At 36.0% G+C, this 12115-nt stretch overlaps 2 protein-coding genes across 3 annotated transcripts; one reads left to right on the forward strand and one right to left on the reverse strand.

The window, feature by feature from the left end:
- Positions 1-59: 59 nt before the first annotated feature.
- LOC133671292 (membrane protein PM19L-like) lies at positions 60-2251 on the forward strand. 2 transcript variants are annotated; one of them, XM_062092020.1, is made up of 4 exons: positions 60-1068; positions 1161-1338; positions 1704-1752; positions 1900-2251. In XM_062092020.1, the coding sequence occupies exons 1-4, from the start codon at positions 933-935 to the stop codon at positions 2059-2061; spliced, it is 525 nt and encodes a 174-aa protein (XP_061948004.1). In that variant the 5' UTR covers positions 60-932; the 3' UTR covers positions 2062-2251. The 2 variants fall into 2 exon arrangements, with proteins under 2 accessions (XP_061948004.1, XP_061948005.1); XM_062092021.1 differs by having other exon boundaries at positions 1980-2251.
- Positions 2252-4933: 2682 nt separating this feature from the next.
- LOC133670648 (ultraviolet-B receptor UVR8-like) lies at positions 4934-10582 on the reverse strand. Its single transcript, XM_062091203.1, has 11 exons — positions 10442-10582; positions 10204-10348; positions 9708-9818; positions 9494-9554; positions 9042-9160; positions 8313-8398; positions 7948-8149; positions 7115-7168; positions 6445-6558; positions 5677-5733; positions 4934-5392 (listed from the first exon to the last, which is right to left on the reverse strand). Exons 1-11 carry the CDS (start codon positions 10468-10470, stop codon positions 5192-5194), a joined length of 1179 nt encoding a protein of 392 aa, XP_061947187.1. The 5' UTR covers positions 10471-10582; the 3' UTR covers positions 4934-5191.
- Positions 10583-12115: the final 1533 nt, after the last annotated feature.

Consider the following 12115-nt stretch of genomic DNA (forward strand, 5'->3'; position numbering starts at 1 on the left):
GGACTATGTGGTACCAAATTCCATATCACTTCTCTAATCAGTACCTCGTAGTCAGGTGGCCATTAACTGAAGTTTGTAGAAATTAACCATCTATGCGATTGTTCCTGCCTAGCTCACTAAACAAGCTAACCCTACAAAATTCACTACATTTGGCTTACCAGGATTTGAATTTTCGGTCAAAGCTTCACTGTATGCATCGCATTACTGCAGTTCGTAACTCAAAATACTGTCAGGTCATATAGCAATACCTATGCTTAATTAAATCCCTGAGGTCCCCTATGCATCCTTTGTCACTGAGACCACTCAAAAGGAAAAAAAAAATTAGCGTTCTTGTTTATTCTGTGAATTTGTAAAAGAAAAGGACAGTGAAAAATTATAATTCATTTTAAAAAAGAGCATGTTAGGACAGAAGAGTTGGCTTCAATCTTGGTCCCCTGTGACATGAGCTGCTGTCTACTGTGGCCTTGTGCATGTCGCAAACGTGTCACTTCTTTTTCTCTTGATTTCGATTCGTAGTGGATTTTTCTTTGATGTTCTTTTGAGGGTCAGTCAATGACAAGTGCCCTAGTACATTCTATCCCCTTCTAGTCCTATTACATCACCAGTAAATAAATCAATGCGAATCTCTTTAAAAAGTAGCTCCTTCCAGAAGGAAGAAGATAAAGCTGGAACTAATCTTTGGAACCTCAACAAGCTCTTTGTGTTTGTTTATATGTATCCAAACAATCCCTATGTCCCTCCACGTTTAAGACCCTGCATCCTTCCGCAAACACACACCAGCGAGGTCAGGTTCTCCCGTTAAGGGCCACGTAAACCCTAACCGTTTTTTCACCAACATTAACAGAACCCCACAAGCCCTTCTCTTTCTGAGATTACTCTGAAGAGAGCGCGTTTTTGGATTTGAATAAAAGCTCGGATTTTGAGTGGTCTTGATGATGGCTGTTGGAAGGGATAGTAAAGATTTAATAGGTCCACTTTTAGCAGTGAACTTGGTATTTTATCTCATTGTGCTTGGGCTAGCAGGTTGGTCAGTTGACAAATACATCAATGGTGAACAGAATCACCCACGTAATTACTCTTGATCTTTAATCTGCAGTTCTTTTGCTCTTGAGATACCAATTAGTGCTAGCTTGGGTCTGACACTTTTATGCTATTTTCAGATTTGGGTGGCAATCCAGCAACAAGCTTCATGTTGATATATGCACTGCTAAGTGGGGTAATTGGTGCTAGTTCAATGCTTGTTGGGTTTGTCCATCTTCGTGCATGGAGAAATGATAGTTTAGCCAGTGCAAGTGCCATGGCAATCATTTCTTGGGCTATTACTGCCCTTGCTTTTGGGTATGTTCTCTCTGGCTAAAATTGAGCCTGAACATTGCACTTCTGAAGTACAATTGTATTTGCTTTCAAAAATAAAATCTCTCTGATTTCTTTTGCAAATCATCGAGATTTTGGCAGTGTTTAGGATGTTTGTGGTAAGGGGATTTCTTTTAACTATACAAATACTTTGTTGAAGGCTTGGGATGGAGTTGGATAACTTTTTGATGATGAATCCTGTATAAGTTACACTTACAGAAAGAAACTGTATAGAGAATACATTTAGGAATCTGTATTTCACTTATTCTTTTGTTCTTAATTCAAGTAACATTGATCAAATTAAATATGATTACACTCTCTATCTAATCTGGTTGAGTTTCTTGTTTTAGATTTGAATGCAAGCAAATCTTATTAGGAGGACACAGAGGAAAAAGATTGGTAAGAACTCTAAAGTGGATAGTTTATATTAGCCATCTACTATCCAAAGGCAATATTTTTCTGAGCTTTTGGCTAAAAGAAGAGCTAGAAAAGCTCTCCTATATTGCTACCTTATCACTACCTTAATAACTGGTGATGTGCATGCAGAAAACTTTGGAAGCACTGATTATAATATCACTACTAAGTCAGTTCCTGTATGTGGTGCTTCTCCACGCTGGGTTTTTCAGGAGCAGATACGGACCTGGTTACCATAATTATGGCGGTGATTCTGTTGGCGACATCCCCGTGGGCAATGAGCCACATGTCTAGCACCTGAGCATGAAAGTTCTGGCATGTCTCTGTTTATATGCATCGAACTTGCAGAACCTACGTTTCTTTACTACTACATGCTTGTGCTGAGCCATGTCCAAGACATTCAATTATGGTGTCAGAAGGAAATACAATCAAGAATCTGATATAGTATGGTTGCTCAACTAATACAAGAATTTTTTTCTGCCAAGTGGACCTTTTGATTTATTCATATACTTAGAGACAATCAGGGATCAGCTACTCAAAATATTGAAACATCATCAGATGTATAAAAAATCTCTGATGTACCTAAGAGGAGTTATGAACTGCATATACTAAAAGTGACAGGTGAATGGTATAATTACAGCAGCAACACAGAATGTCCTATCACCAACTTCTGAAACAATTGTCATGGCGAGGGACTTGGTTAACCCCTGGTCATAAGTAACAAGAAGATATGAAAACTAAGCATGGTGACAGTAGAATTTTGTGTTAAAGAGAAAATAGTTAATTGAGTTCATGATCATACCTGTTATGTGAGGAGGCTCATTTTCGCCGGGATGCAGAATCTGGCAGGTAGAAGATGGTAGAGAAAATAGAGAGAAAAATAATCAGATGCTTTATTCTGGGGCACTTTGCTTGATCATAAATGTTCACTGGGAAGACTTGTTTAATTAAGACATCCTTTGATGCCCTATAAACGACTACCAAAACATTAAAGAATATAATGGTTAGGTTAATTTGTCGAAAACAGAAAGTACTGCTGGATGATTTTATATAGTTAGCGTTCATAAAAAGATTTCATGTACAAGGAATCTCCAAATTGTAACACTTGTTTAATTATATTTGCCTGTAAAGGTTGACCTCTTTTATTTTGGCTTCTGATATCTCTGCGATATAATAATTGAGCAATGATATAAATGACAAGGAAAGTAAGTTGTAGCTTATGCTTTGGAGATTTAGAACCTTATAACCATTAGTTAGGAGCAATTTATATCTTGGTATAAGAACTTCGAATGCTAGTTAGGAAGCAAGTATCTGAGGAAGGCTACCTCCTCCTACATCCAAGTCCTTATTCCCCAGATATTCTCATCATAATGAACCCATTAATTATTTGACCCTAATTTACACGAACCAGTTTCATGAGCAAAAGATTGCAAGGTGCTTATTTGTCCTTTAATATTTTCATCTGGCACTCTTTTTTTTTTTTTGTAAGAAAGATATCATAAGCCCGTTTGTGCGCACCACACTAAATCTCTTCTCCCCAAACAAGGCTGTCAATAACATGGCATGCCCGTGGCCATCAATATTAATGTGCAGAGGGAATCGAGGGATACGAACTGAAAACCATAGAAAGAGCATATCTCTTGGCCCTGGCTCCTCAGTTACTCAGCCACCCATTCATGGTTTTTTCATCTGGTACCGGTATGGAACATTCAATGCCTAAAAGTCTATATCCTGGCCTATAAAGTTGCATCCTTGGAAGAGAAAGCCACTAATCATGCAGAGTTGGAATGATAAATTCCAATCCAAAAACTTGAAGCTCTAAATATATTGAAGAACTATCTTAACTCAGAAAATTAAATTGTTAGATGAGGTTTTAAAAGTGACTTTATATTACTCTGTAACGTATAGGAATAGAAAATGAGTTGCAGAGAAAAAATATGAATATTGGAATGAAGTGAAGAGCAAGAAGTTAGGTTTACGGGCGAAGCCATGCTACTGCATCTCCTGGTCACTAGGACTCAATCCCAAATTCCGACTTTGAAAAGATAGTTTGTCTCAATGTATATATTGTCTCCTTGAGCTGTAAAGGGTATTCTGAGTTGCATAAACAATAAAAAGACAATTCCTCAAAATATAAACTCCTTCAGCTTAATGATAAAAGCACAAGAATTTCCTATACATGAACTTATCCTGACAGGAATAAGATTAGAGTAAGTAACATTAATTATTACATGAACTTATCCTTAACAGGAAATACGTACTATATTACTAATTAGGCACTGTTTTCTTTTCAAGTATATATATTCCTATGTTGGTTTGTATATATTAATAATACATTTCCGATAATGCTTCAGGTTCCGAATTTCCTATATTGTTCTGCACTTGCATGCCTGGCTACCTCCCACCGTCAACATCGTACATACACCTCAAATACGCTCAGTTACCGAGCAACAATTCTGCTTCATCAATTTTCTCCAGCGCGTCAGAAAGATGAGTTTCTTGTTGGCATGATTTGGTATGAGCTCTCATCAAACTTATTCCTTTTAATTGTTCCTGTTTTTTGTTGTGTTTTAATTTCTAAATTTAATTTATAATTAGCAGCTTCGTGGAAATTCTCTGTTTTTTGCTTGCATGTTGTTTCCGGACAATAATTCCTTTTCTATTTCTATTAATACTTGCTCCTCGTATTTTATAAAAAATAAAAAATTCACCTTATTTGCGTCACCATCTCTAATATTTTTTCAGGGGACAATAACTCAAAGAAACCAGAAACTCCTCCCACACAAATAGTTGAATCCCGTCCTGCAGCTGCCAAGGGAGCGGCCAGAGATGCAACTTCAAGCAAAGAGACATTCTACGTCATGCCTGAGAGGACTGGTATTGGTGGCCAAAGAGAGATCGATCATGATGCTGCCGCTGCAGCGTCGGGACAGATGTACGAGTCTTTTTTAATGCACCGTGCACATGCAATATCGAAAGATCCTACAATCTCAGCGAGGGGTCGCTCTTTTTAGCTTGTAGAAAAGAGATAAAACCCTCGGTCTTTTAGCTTCATACTGATTGATTATTACCATGCAATTCTCTTCCTTATTATGTCGATGTTGAATTGTTGTGCGCGCGTTTAGAATCACTAGAGAGATGATAAGAAGGGATGGAGTCAGGTTGATAGCGCCGAAAGCTAGGTTGAAGATTTCATCATTACAAGGACAGTATTCAATTAATAGTTATCACTTACCAGTCACCAGAATGCTTGAAATACATGGCCCTGGCATGAAAATTGAACAGCTCTTCCTGTAAGTAATGTGGCAAAGTCGAATACCATCCCAATCACCAGGAAGTAATACAGACAATTATCCTACGTTAATGTTCTCTGCGTTGGTCTTGCATTGTCTAGTTCAGACTTTTAGACACAATCATGTCATATCTATTTAGAATCACCAGCGTGCCATTCCACAATGGCCAGGGTATGGCGACCTCCACTAGCAACAAGTTTAGCAATCCAGCGTCCCGCATCTCCACTGTCAGTAAGATTTTTAGGAGGTGGGATGTCTATTGGCACTTCCATTGGTTGGCCTGTAGTCACCTTCCTCCCATATCCAAGTCGTCCATGGTCACCTCGACCAAACTGCCAGAAAAACCGGTAAGTATACATTACTGGTCAATATTAAAACAAAAGTCATTCGCTAAGAATGTGGTTGAAATGCAAGTATCTATACCTATGTAAGTTTTTTTAAGCGTTCATGGAGGCAATTATATTAAGAGGCAGTGACATAATAAATATACATGGATGCGGGATATAGGAATCGACCTCTATGATTCTGCCAGTGAAAGGTGACTACAAGGAGGAATAAAAACTGCACTCCAACCATATATCATGCCATTGGAATAGAAAGAGCTGATTATACTTACTGTATACATGCGTCCATCACGTGTCAATGCAACTGAATGAGTCCCGCCACAAGATACCTGGATCACCGATAAATCAGTTCAATCTTGAACCAAGTGAGGATATTAGACTAGTTAGCCATAGCATGCTAAAAAATAGTAACGATTCAGATTTATCACTGTTAGAATCAATTCCAATAATGAGAATTGTCATGACAAACACAAATATGGGCTGCAAATGTTGGGCATCACTATAAATTAAATTAAAAAACACAAGACTAGCAAGTCATCATCAAACAGTTCTCATAGCTCCTACATCTCCTTGCAAGGGTTGATTGAAAACCTGTTGCCGTACATGATTAAGTGCTCTTAATTATAGTATTACTATTAACAATATACTAAGATGGCTGGAAATACGCACCCAAAACTCCAGTGAAAATGGGCCCCACAAATGAGCGAGCATGTAATCCAGTCATTTACTTCGTAGAAATGGTTCCACTATTTCAAGTCCAGGTTTAGTTTCAAGTCTAAGCAAAATCTACCAAATGCTCACAATCCTCAAAAAGACCGAACATCTTTTAATATACTATGGGCACAAGGGATGATCTTTATCAACCGATATAAATGAGCATTTTCGTACATATATGCATTATCCTGTGGAACTTGTTATTTTACAATCCTCTAATACACCAAGACAAACAAAAGAAAGCCAAATAATTTGTAATATCTACAAAGTGCAATTAAGAACTTCCAAGAGTACCCAAAAAGCATATGGCACAATGTTGATAGTACCTGAACAATGTCCTCCCCTACTAAAAGATTAACCCTTTGGGGAACCATTTTACTGCTCTTGTCATTATCTCCAAAACCCAACCTTCCATGTTCACCTCTTCCCCAGCCATACACCTGCAAAAGAAGGCACAGGTATTATGCAAGAAGTTATTTTCATCTCAAATATTAAAGACAAAGAAAACCAGATTAGGTATATGCTACGTGGCAAGTAAAACCTGATTCTCCTTGAAAACAAAATTACAAGGAAGCTAGATTTATTCACAGAGCATATTATTAATGGAGACAGTTCCCAGACTAAGAAGGAGGGTATGTCTGTGATTTCGAATAAGAAAAATCCAATTCAAGCATCGTGAAAAAATCTGAGAGAAGAAGGGGGAATAAGGCCTCAAAGCCAACAGCTAAAAGCAAAACTTTAACTTAAAATACAACCTTTTCAAGAAAAATAAGTGGATTTTAAGATCCCAAGCTAGGAAAGTTCTGCCACATAAAATTCTAGTACAGTTGAATAACAAAAATGATACAAACAAATGAATAAAACAATAAGCTCAAGATGTAAAAAATAAAATAGAACAAACTTCTCGCTATTTGCAGTAGTGCACTAGAACAAGTCATAAAAATGACAACCATGGAGTCAACTTATGAAATTTTTAGATTCAAATAGCATATTTACCTCCCCGTCATCAGTCAATGCAGTAGAATGCCATCCACCAGCAGCAATATCAACCTAGACATTCACTCAGACTATTGTAGATATGAAAATGAAATTAAGCACAAAATGTCTAAAGTTTTAACAATAAAGAAAACTCATTCTATATCACCAACATTAACAATCAAAATCTAGAGTGTAAGCCTTCATTAGAAGTTAACAAGTTGTTGGGCATCTTTAAAATGCAGATTCTCTGCATCACCAAGGTTTCAACACAGATCTTTACCTCTTTTATAAGGTACCGTTTGGGAACGCAGAGCAAACCGCGTGCCCAAAAAATTCAATTTTTGTTTTTGCTAATAATTAATTTTTTTTGTGTGTTTTGAATTGTTTTGATGCGCTGATCTCAAAAATAATTTTTAAAAATAAAAAAGCATCATTTTGATGTATTTCATCACGAAAAGCACTTTGAAAAGCAACCGCAACCACACTCCCAAACATATTAAATTGAAAAGTGATACCTTGAGCATGCCAAGGCACTATACATAAGGCCACTCTCACACTAGATGATGCCGATCTTTTCAGAGAAATGTTCCAAACAACCAATTATAGAAAACAGGCATATTTTCTAAGGATTTATTCAGGTAATCTGGGAAAAAGGATTTCACAAAAGAAAAAATAAGCAGCAGCAGCAACAATTGCGAACCCAATCATCAATAAAATCATAACACTTTAGAAGCCACGTGTTCAGATCAAATTTTTTTTTTGAGAAACTGTATTATGCAAGTAACCATGCCTAGTGAAATGGAAGGGAAAAAATCGTCAAATGTCAAGGGATTTAAGAATGTGATACAAACCAAAGTGAGACCAGAAAGTCCTTGGACAGTAATAGGTTGAGATCTTGGCTGGGTATCACCAGTTCCAAGCTGTCCATATTCATTATTACCCCAAGCCCATAAAGTTCCATCTTCTTGAAGAGCTAAATTATGAAATGCTCCAACTGCAATGAGCCTCACTCTTTCAAGGCCTTGCACACGCACAGGGACAGATATCTGCTTTCTGCAAATAAGTAAACAATGTGAGCAATGAATATACATTAAAACAGCTACAATACGAGGACACAGAAAGCTATAAATACAAGTACACTTTCAAAGCATGTAACATGGACAAGAAACAGGGATATCTAAAAACATAATTGACAGTTAAGTCAAGGAAACTGTACATGTCTCCAGGAGGCCATGGTTGACCCCAGCTCCATACATGCCCTTCCCGTGTGAGAACCACAGAGTGAGTACCCCCAGCAGCTACCTAACATATCAGCAATTAGAACAGACAGAAAACCAATATTCAAATTTAACATACAAGTGCAATATTCAAATACAGAAGTAAGGTAAGCAAAAGCAAATCTGTAAGTAGTACGCATGCTAGTCTCAAAGTGGTATGATGCATACAACTGATACTTATAGCTTACATCTCAATGAGTAAGACGCCACCAGCAGAAAAATATGGATTCCAAAACTATAATTAATCTATTTCCACATTAAGAGGAAAAAAGTAACACCCTGATGCTGTAATATAAGGGCCAGGATTACAACTCATGCATTCTACGGTCTCAAATACCATTCTTAAGTATTCATGTCACGCTAATGTTATCTGTCAACCTTCTTGAGTTGACTTATTATTAACTCACTGAGAAATACCTTGAAAAATATGCATGCATAATTAACCATCCTCTATGTATTCATGGGAGAGAGAATAGAATCCAAAAAAAAAAACAACGAATGAAATTAAAAACAAATGGTGGATGCCTGAGTATTCATTCACCTCTAATAACCAAGGAGATACTCTAAAACCATATTCATGCAGCTTAAGGGGGGAAAGATATTGAAATGGATTTTTTCAGCATAATTGACTCCAGCACTCTATAATGATTGGTAGAAAAGAAAATCACCTGGCGAACTACAAGTTTTGATGCACAGCGTTGGGGAATGATGATATCCCTTCTCAAAGGCCTCCCAGTGTCATCTTTCCTCTCAGGTTCTTCACCACACTGGCCGTATTCATTTCCACCTACATTGTCCAAGATACATCACATTTAGATTCATCATTCATCACAAGTGACATCCCCACTAGTCCTTCCACAGGTATACAAACAATGAGCAACCTAACTACAATCACAAGAAAGAATAGCAGAAAAAGTAATGAACATGAGTCATGGTTCATCCAAAAAAGATCATTGCATTTTCTGCAACTCTTTTCTTACGTACAGCAATGAACGAAACCAAGCAACATTACTCGGATAGGAGAAGAAAAATGATCCTGACATCTCAATGATTCATTCTCATAAGCAGATGATGGGATGATTAATAAGAGAACGGAAATTAAAAAGGGACTATTGCATACCCCAAGCATAAGCCCGTCCTTGATCATCAACAGCCAAACAATGCCATCCACCAATAGCCGCCTAAGAATCAAGGAACCCAAAAACCAAATATTAGAAGAAAAATGATTAACATTCACAAACACACATGCAGACCAGTCCTCGCATAACCAAAGGAAAGCATAGTTACAATGGTTTTTAAAAACTAATAATAATAAAACAAAGAAAAACTATTACCTGAACAATGTTGACATTAGCAAGAGCCTTGACCTGGCTAGGAATGTTCTCAGTCTTGGTCTCCGGTGGATGCCCTAATGTCCCTCTTTGGTTCCAACCCCAAGTAAACAACTAGCAACATCAATCAAAACATTTTTTTTATCCCCATTTATCTAAACACACTAAAAAACAAACAAATATACATAAACAAGAGCACCCTCAACAATTCATTCAAGTTGATCATTTTTTTTTAATCCTGGCTCGAATCCAAATCAATTATCAATAACTCAATTAATTACTGTAATCCAAATAAATTTAAGTTTTATTTCACTAAAATTTGTAACTACTTTAACCGTCAGAAACTTAAAGGAATCAAAATTAAAAACTTTACTATAACAAGAAGTAAAAAAAATCTAAACTTTCAATCAACAAACTTTAATCAATTACTTTTCTTTTAACCATTTATACTAGTATTTCCTTTCACAGTTAAGAAAGAGAAGGGTAAGAAAAGAGAAACCTTGCCGTCATCACAAATGGCAAGAGAGTTGCGGCTTCCAGCAACAACAGAGCGAACTTTGTAAGGCTCAAGAGCTTTGACAATGCAAACCCATTCTTTTTCTTCGTTATTTCCTATCCCTAGTTGTCCATCCTCACCTGATCCCCTGTTTGTTATTTCACAAACAAAATTAAACCAAAAACACTTCCATCATAATTTTAATGCAGTTAAGAGTCAGTGAGAGAGATAGAGTAGTTACCAGGCAATCACAGAAGACTCAGTTGCCATCAGAAATGGAGAAGCTTGGGGTGTCTTACCCCCTGTACTAAAAAACTTGAGAAAGTTAGTGAAGGCTCTCTTGTTGTTTCTTTTTCATTTCCCTCTTCTTTTTTTTTCATTTAATTTTGTACTTCTCTCTCTTTTTCAATTTTTTTTCTTACAATAATCCGATTTTTTTTCTTGGTTAATTTTTAAATTTAGATGGTTTTAATTAATAAGTTTTTTTATGTTAGTTTTATTTATTTATTTCTCAGATTTATCATTAATTTTTTTTATTAACGTGAATATTCGAATAAACTTGCGTCCACCTTGACTAATCTTACGAGTCTTAAAGTTAACAACCATGTAAATCTACAATGGCTATCATATTAGTAACCATAGGGCTTGAACTTGAGATCACAGGGTAAGCAAACCTCTTGGTCCCAAACTTTTACTACTAAGCCACCTATTAGATGAACTTAGACTTTTTTTATCTATAAGCCAAGTTATTTTTTAACTAATGAAGTCAATTAGTTTATATGAAGCAATTTATACACAATTTTATTTTAAACTTAAACTGTCAAAATGTTAGGTTGTGAGGTTTTTTTTTCTGAAAATCTCATTATTTTTTTCAATTTCATCTTCAAAACTTTTTATCGGTTAAGTTAACTAGATTATATTGAACCAACTCTCACACGATTTTATTTTAAACTCAAACTAAGCAAGGAATTATATCAAGAGATTTCAAGATTGACTTATTGTGTTGGTTTTAATAACAATATCAAATAATTTTCTACAACTTATATATATATATATATATATATATATATATATATATCTTTTATTATATTAAAAAAATTAATCTATTCTGCATATATTATATTAAAAAGGGGAGGTTTTTAAAGAGTGTTTTTTAAGGTTAGTGGTGGTAATGGGATTGGGGTAGTGGTGATCATTTTCGGTTCGGTTTGGTTTTTATCAAAAAAAGTAACCAAACCGAAAAAAAAAAATTTTAAAAAAAACTGAAACAGAACCGAAACCAGGTCAAACCGACCGGTTTTGGTTCAGTTTGGTTCGGTTCGGTTTTTTAGGGGAAAAACCGGGTCAAACCGGTTTGGCTCAGTTTGTCCGGTTTGGCTCGGTTTTCTCAGTTTTGGCTCGGTTTTTCCAGTTTGGCTCGATTTTGGCTCGGTTTTTCCGGTTTTGGCTCGGGTTTTTTCCGGTTTTTTTCGGTTTCAGTTCGATTCGGTTCGGTTCGGTTTTTTTGGTTTTTTGGTCATAAAACCAAAACCGAACCAAACCGACCGGGTTTTTCAAAATTTTAATCGGTTTTTTTTTTCGGTTCGGTTTTTTCGGGTTTTTTTTTTCTAGTTTTCTCGGTTTATTCAGTTTTTTGATTTTTTTGTTCACCCCTAAATTGGGCCATGGTAACAGTGGGAGGTTTATAAAGAATTTGTTTTTGAGGTTACTGGTGGCAGTGGGATTGAGGTATAGTGTAAAACTCCTCCAGCTCAATTAGTTGATTAAAAAATTTAGACTAATTAAGAATCATGTTGAATTTAAAAAAATACGTTGGAACGTATTTTGTATATTTGAATTATGCTAGTTAATTTAAATTTTAGATTATTATTTTTTCAGATTAATTAAGAATCATGTTGAAATTGAATATAGGAAT

Source organism: Populus nigra, chromosome 13 (assembly GCF_951802175.1).
Source record: "Populus nigra chromosome 13, ddPopNigr1.1, whole genome shotgun sequence".
NCBI classification, from domain to species: Eukaryota; Viridiplantae; Streptophyta; class Magnoliopsida; order Malpighiales; family Salicaceae; genus Populus; species Populus nigra.

Excerpts from the sequence above, each read along its gene's own strand:
- LOC133670648 (XM_062091203.1), bottom strand. The coding sequence starts at position 10,470 with ATGGCAACTGAGTCTTCTGTGATTGCCTG. Across the intron at positions 9,161-9,493 it reads AGGACGGGCTTATGCTTGGG|GTGGAAATGAATACGGCCAG; the intron begins GTATGCAATAGT and ends TGGACAATGTAG. Across the intron at positions 7,169-7,947 it reads GACTTTCTGGTCTCACTTTG|GTTGATATTGCTGCTGGTGG; the intron begins GTTTGTATCACA and ends GTGAATGTCTAG.
- LOC133671292 (XM_062092020.1), top strand. The coding sequence starts at position 933 with ATGATGGCTGTTGGAAGGGATAGTAAAGATTTAATAGGTCCACTTTTA. Across the intron at positions 1,069-1,160 it reads TGGTGAACAGAATCACCCAC|ATTTGGGTGGCAATCCAGCA; the intron begins GTAATTACTCTT and ends TGCTATTTTCAG. Across the intron at positions 1,753-1,899 it reads GACACAGAGGAAAAAGATTG|AAAACTTTGGAAGCACTGAT; the intron begins GTAAGAACTCTA and ends ATGTGCATGCAG.